General features: G+C 35.9%; 1 protein-coding gene across 2 annotated transcripts in view; it reads left to right on the top strand.

Moving 5' to 3' along the window:
- LOC106460816 (5-oxoprolinase-like) overlaps positions 1-6,984 on the top strand; it is a 356,751-nt gene that overhangs the window by 197,288 nt on the left and 152,479 nt on the right. For both annotated transcript variants that reach the window (XM_022387614.1, XM_013920558.2), the window contains exon 16: positions 232-370. In XM_022387614.1, coding sequence (XP_022243322.1) covers positions 232-370 — 139 coding nt within the window. The remainder of the gene's footprint in view (positions 1-231; positions 371-6,984) is intronic.

Below are 6,984 nucleotides of genomic sequence, written 5' to 3'. Positions count from 1 at the left end.
TGTGTATATCCATTTTTAATTTTTTCTGTTCATTCATTTCATTTGGACAAATATTTTTTTTTCATTATTTATTATTTTATTTTAGTATTTAAATTTTTTTTTCATTTCCCCTCAAATTATTTATTGTTGATAAATATACACTGCCATTAATTTCTATTGTGTGCTTAATAACTCACTTTTATTTCTCTCTATTCTGATATTTTATATGAATAACTTCCGTTAATTTACTAGGCATCAGCAAGAATTTGGCTTTAACATAGACGGTCGATCCATTATAATTGATGACATTCGTGTGAGAGGAACTGGTAAAAGTGGTGTAGTCATGTCAACAGTTTTGAGAAAGGCTACAGCTCCACCACCAGTAGAGTTTGTAAGTCCACATTTCTTTATGATTTTAACAGGTTTACCAAGTAAGATTTAAAGCTTGTAATGTTTTGGAGTTTGTAAGTTCACATTTCTTTATGAATTTAATAGGTTTTACCAAGTAAGATTTAAACTTGTAATATTTTACATTTCTTCTGGAAGTAACACATGTTCAATAAAGTTGAAATTGTTGGGAAAGTTTGTTAGCATTGCCATCATGTCACTAATTCAAAGATATATGTAAACAGTCTAATCATACTTTATTTTCAGACCATACTTCCTATTTACCTTTCTTTTTGCAGTTGCTTTTTTTGTTGTTGTTATCATCTGTAGGGAGAAGCAGAAACACTGAAAAGTTGTAAAAGTGAGTTTTTACAATGTAGCACTGCTTTATATCAAGTGTTATATTTTCTCAATATTGGTTGTTTAAGAAATCATGGATATTTGACTGTAAGTGCCAGTTGCAGCATAACTAACTAACAATCTCATATATAATCTCAAATGCAGTGGTTGTTCAAAATGGTAGATGCAGTTAAAATATCTAAATGGCTTCACTTACTTTCAGTCTGCTTCTAACAGTAACAGAAACTATACTTATAAGACCAGATATCACTGAACAAAAGTAGAAAATTTCCAAGCCTATATGTGATGTAAAAGTTTACTTTAGTAACTTGTTTAACATGACAACCAAGCTCCAGCGTCTCCACCTTTAACCAAAATTGCATTGGTTCATAACACTTGGACCAACCCTGTATTGGAGAGGGAATGTTGAATATAATTCTGAATTTACTATTCACATCTCGACAAAATGTGGCAGTCTTTTAGTAAAATGTACAAGTCTGTTGTGCACCAAAAATTAGGTGAGTTACAAAAGTATTTGTCGACATGATATATCTATGAATTGATGACGTCATTCTGACTCAGGCTATAACAAGTTGGAGTGCAAGGTGATGTTCACATGAAAATAAAAATACTTTTGCCCATTGTACAGTTTCATATTGCATTTGCATAACCCCCAGAACCTCCAGAATGTATATCTACTGTTTTTTTCAGTATCTCATTATACTGTATCTGGTGTCTACTTTCCTTTACCACAAACTGTCACTAACTCAGCAATGTAGGGTAAAATGGATAGTTCATAACCCTGACATAAAATACTAAATACCATATTTAATGGCACTCTGTAAAACTTTGTGACATATGCACTTTGATCCTCACCCAATCACACAGGGTTGGAAGGTGGGGATTTAAAGACATAGTTTGGCAAAAAAGTTTTGTAACCCTTAGGATTTATCAATGGAATCCCGTATAACAAAACTTATTTCAAGGATTTATTCAGGTAAACTGAAAAATTTTCTCTTTTTCCCAATTCATTGGAAAAATCAAGGCAGTTGGGGAAAGTATCAGATTTTGATATCTTAATTAAGCAACTTATTTAGAGAAAACTGAGTCTATAAGTGTAATTAGATCTCAAATCAGTCAAAAAATCAGAAAAAACTCAGCTGTTTTATGAGCCACCATGCTGTGGCTAAAAATATTTAATTAATTGCTTTTATGTCATTTTATTTGAAAGTAATTTGATTCAGCCAATTTATTCTGAACTTCTTTCAGAACATTTAAAAAAAATTAAATGTAGTATATGGTAGTACTACCATCATTGAGGAATTCACATAGTCCAGCACCCTGTAAAGCACCCAGATACTTGCTCATCTTGTTGTGAATAAGAAACACCAAGATCACACTTTGTTTACGTGGTTTCTGCTCTTCTTTGAGGAACATTACCTCATATTCTGTTTTTATTGTCAGCTCTCTCTCTTCATCTAACTCATTATCCATTACATGTAGTTGCAATAAACGTTATGTTCTAAATAATGTTTTTTTCAACCTTTGGCATGTACATCAGGTGTTACTGACTAAAAAAAATAATTCTTTAGCAGAATTTTTACAAAGAGGTTAGGGGTGTGAATGTTGACACTTCAAATAATATTACTATAAGTATGTCATGTATACAAAATTATGTATATAACAAAACATAAATTTTTTCACTAATAGCATATAAAGTCTTATCAGAAATTTTGCTTACTTTTTTGTTTTATTTATGAAAACTGTTGCAGTTTTAATAGGATAATTGATGGTTAATATTTTCTTAATTTGGACAAACAGTTAAGAATTATCAAATAAAAGCCAAAATTTCACTTATAATAGCTGTTGTGGAGTAATTATTTTAACCCTTAACAGAATGCTTGCATAAGTTAAAGTAATAAATGCTGTTCTTTATGAGTAACAACATTGCTTCATTGTATAACTAAGTTAGATGAATAATGGCAGAATTTCTAACACACACAACATAAATCTACTTCTGTTACGATACCTTATCTCTCCCACATAGTAGCTTTATCTTGACTTATGCTGCCCTCTGTATGCACAATTTTCGCTTGCCATTAGCCTTAATACTTCCACCTACCCTCCCATAATTTCTTGTGGTATAGCTGCACTGTAGTATGCAAATGTGTATGCAACAACCTTCCACCAATAGGAGTGCAACACACCTTTCTAGTGCAGCTGACTCCCTCTATACTGTAGAGCACTATCACCACTTCTCAATTTGGCATTCTAGTTTGCAGTCATGCTCAATTTTTGCTCTGTACTTACAATTCTCATGTGCACTTTCAGTTAATTGTAATGTGTTTTGACAGCTCTTAGTTTTTTGTTGTTTATTTACTGCTGACTTAGTATTTTTGGAAAATTTTTCTCTTTCATTTCCACATAATGTTACTATAACATCTTCTGTTATGGACCCAGCCACTACTTATCTACTACCACTTACTATTTATGTGTTTTTTGCTCCACACCTCTTTTGGAGGAGGTCTTGGCCATGGTGCATTGTGAGTTCTAAGCTATTTTGTGGCCTGCTGTGTTTCCAGAACCTCAGCTGGATCTTCTATCTCTGGAGGAATCTGATCCTGATGAAGAGTATTTAGACACCCTTTTCCCACCTTCAGCTTTTGTTTGAACTTTCTCATGCTACCACTCTGGATTTCCCGTGTCCTCTTTCGGTTTTTTTTTGACATTATTTCTATTCCATCCATCTCCTTTTCAAGGCTATTCACTGTTCCCCTGAGAAATTTTTGGCAAGTACACATGATCTTCCCTTTTCCATGTTGGTACACTTGTCTTTCTCAGCCTTATCCCTTCATACATGTGTTCTTCGTTGTTGGAATCTCTTTGTCAGGGATGCCTTCTTGTCACATGTGCATATGCTTGCTTCCTATTTGTGAGACTTCTGTCTGGCCCCATTTTTACAACTGTTTATTTTTGGGGATCTTCCTGATACTTTGGAATCTCAGGTGAAGGCTGTACATCAACATTCCTATCTTTAGTAAGGGGCCATTTGGTCATGATCCATTCTGACAATTTGACTGTTGTCTCTTATATCAATAGACAAGGAGGTACCCATTCCCATTGCTTTCAAACATTGGATCTCCTTTTCTGGGCCCAGTCTCAGCAAGTTTGTCTTCTTGCTTGTCACGTTCAGGATACTATGAATCTTGTGGCAGATTAGTTATCTCACCTCTGATGAAATTCTACCCATGGAGTGTTCTCTTGCTTCTCAAGTGTTTCAGTGTTTATGCTCCCTGTTTGGTACTCCTGTTTTGGATGCATTTGTCATCAATTGCAATACCAAACTACCCCTCATCTGGTCTCCAGTTCCATATCTTTGCTTTGACAGTGGATACCTTCAGTCAGGATTAGGCCAATCTTTACCTTTATGCTTATTCTTCTCTCCATCTTCTTCCTTGTGTTTTGTCCCTTATCAAAGCCATTCCATGTCATTCCATCTTGCTCACCCATACCTCTTCCACTTTTCTGATCCCTTTTACATTCATCTCAGTCCACCAAATTTCATCCTGCTGTCACCACACTCTGGCTTCATGCGTGGATTTCATCTGGTCCCTTGCAAGATGATCTAGACTCTCTATGCAGGTAGCCTTCCTTCTTTCTCGCTTGGTCTATCATTCTTCTTTAAATGTTTCCCAGAGGAAATGGCACATTTTCCAGAGTTGGTCTTTATACCATGGTTTCTCACTTTCCAGACCTAATGATTCCTACCTTTCCAATTTTTTTACTTGGCTTTTGGACAATGGTTTGTTATTTTCCACCATTGCTATAGGGCAGTCTTATCTAATACCTTTTGTTTCTCCATCTTCTATCACATTTCTTTCTCTTCCATCCTTTTTCTCTCTTTTTCTCTTAATTCATTGGTCTTGTCCGATTCCTCTACCTGATTGGAATCTCGGTGTATTCCTTCATGCCTTTACACTTCCTCCCTTTGACCATTTGCTCATTGTACCATCTCACCCTCAAGACATATTTCTTACACCTCTTTGCATGTGATTGTTGTAAGTGAGATATCTTTGCTATTGCATCTCTCATATCTTCTATTACTATAGCTGTATTCTCCATTATCACTATAGCTTTGTTTTATCACCCACTGTTAATCCCATCCCATTCCTGTCTGTTTGTACCATGGAATACTTCCTTTGTCCATGATCTTTATCTTATCACCCTTACTGGATGGAAATGCCACCTTATTCATCTTGCTTATGCATTTTTATCTGAGTATTCTTGCTGCATTTTCCAAGTTTTCTCCCACCAGAAATGTCATCTCACTCTTTTCCTGGCTGCCCAATTCTGTCGACTGTTAAAAGATTAAAAGTAGGCTGGCATGTAGTCCATGCCTCACATTTATAACCCAATACCTGTATCATTTCACCATCTTCTCGTCTGGATGTCGATTGCCACCTATCACCATTCTCCATACGTGATTTAGTCTCTGAAAGAGTATGATCTTCCTTTTATTTCTTCCCTTTCCAGTGGCCCTTTCTTCTTTCCTGGATCCTGCTCTGTGGTGAGTAGTGCCTTTCCAGGTATACTTAAATGTAAATCCGCACCATATAGCAGTACAGATCTATAACACTCACTGAAGTGATGGGGTGTTCCAAAAAACTGCTAGAGGTTGCCTCATAATATCTTGCTTCATAAATAAGGCCTGCACCAGATTGTTTCAACTAGTACATTATCATGAGTAAAACAGTGTCAGAATCACTGCCCATCTCTTCAGTCTTAGTTTAATAAACTGGGATTGACCTACTTTTCAAAATAGGGTTTTATGGTCACTAATTGCACTGTCTTATGGTGTTGCATTCCTCTTGACTCTCCACTGTGTTGTTCACCCCTCTCCCAGTGGAGTACAGGCATCCTTGCCACTTACCAGTTCCTAGCCACTGGAGTGGTGAACCATTAAGACTTTCTTCTGAGTGTGAAAGTTTCCACTCAGATGAGAGTAGGGTGGTGGTGATATGTTGGTGTAGATGGTGAGTACTCTCCTTCTATTACAGACCATAAGAAAAACTCCTAGTTTTGGAGTGAACAAATCCACTACATACAGTTCACTCCTACAGCTGGCTTCCTTCATCCTACCATTGTCTGGATGTCGGTGCCCAGGTGGTTTGGTGTTGGATTGATGCAGGACCAGCCAAGTCCTCACACATATAGTTGTTAGGGGCCTTCCTCCTACCACAGACTGGGTGACAAATTCCTGACATTGCCTAGTTTTGGACTGGAAGTGATCCACCATGTTTGCATGCTCCCTTCCTACCATCGCCTGGATGTTGTGTTCCCAGGGTGCTTGGTGTTGGTTGTGTACTGTGTATGAACACATTCTTTGCCTGGGTTGTGTGAATGAAAGTTGTTTTTCCATTCCAACTTCCTGGTATTGAAGTGAAGATGGTTGGGACCTTCCTCCTACCACTTACTAAAACACAAATACCCAATGCTGCCTGGTTTTAGACTGGAGTTGAGTGAAAATTTTGCACATAAAGGGCAGCAGAAGTAGAGTAAAAGCTATTATGTGAGAGGAGTTAAATATCTATTAGAAATACATTTTCAGTGTAAGAAAATGTTAACTTATTAACCAAAGATATTTTAAAACAATTAGCTATTTACTTTGAAAACTTTGCACAGCTGTGGAATCTGTGTTAAAAGTTATCATACCTGTTTTATGCATTAAATTTAAATAAGTAAGAATATGCAATGGTTAAACAAAAATTTAAAAACATATCAGATTAGTAGAAGTGTCATATGCATTCAGTGGTAGGCCTAACATTTTATATATATTAGAGTGAAACTAACAGTGGAAAAGGAAACAAGAAAAAATAAGTTTATTCTGTCAAAGTGAAATTCTGAAGTAATTGAATCAGCCTGAGTGCACTCTGATAAAAGGAACATAGGATCTTCAGAAGAAATAAGACCACAATTGTAAGTGAATCACACCAGACTAATATTGCGATAGTATTTGAGAAAATAGTTTGGCTTATCAATTGAGATTCTAAAGTAATTGAACAGGCCTAAGTGGACTTTTGACAAGAAGAGGAGAACTATACGTATACTGATACAATGTTTACAATATGCTTATATTCTCTATAGTGTGAATACTTTATTATACATATGTTTAATGTGTTCCGATTGTATATATTATTTAAAAAAAAGTAAAGTGTGTGCAGTTTATTCATCATTGAATTTATCGCTAACTTGTCACACACACCTACTGTAGAAGAATCC

Source organism: Limulus polyphemus, unplaced genomic scaffold (assembly GCF_000517525.1).
Source record: "Limulus polyphemus unplaced genomic scaffold, Limulus_polyphemus-2.1.2 Scaffold841, whole genome shotgun sequence".
Lineage (NCBI taxonomy): Eukaryota > Metazoa > Arthropoda > Merostomata > Xiphosura > Limulidae > Limulus > Limulus polyphemus.
This window is presented reverse-complemented; position numbering and strand designations above follow the sequence as displayed.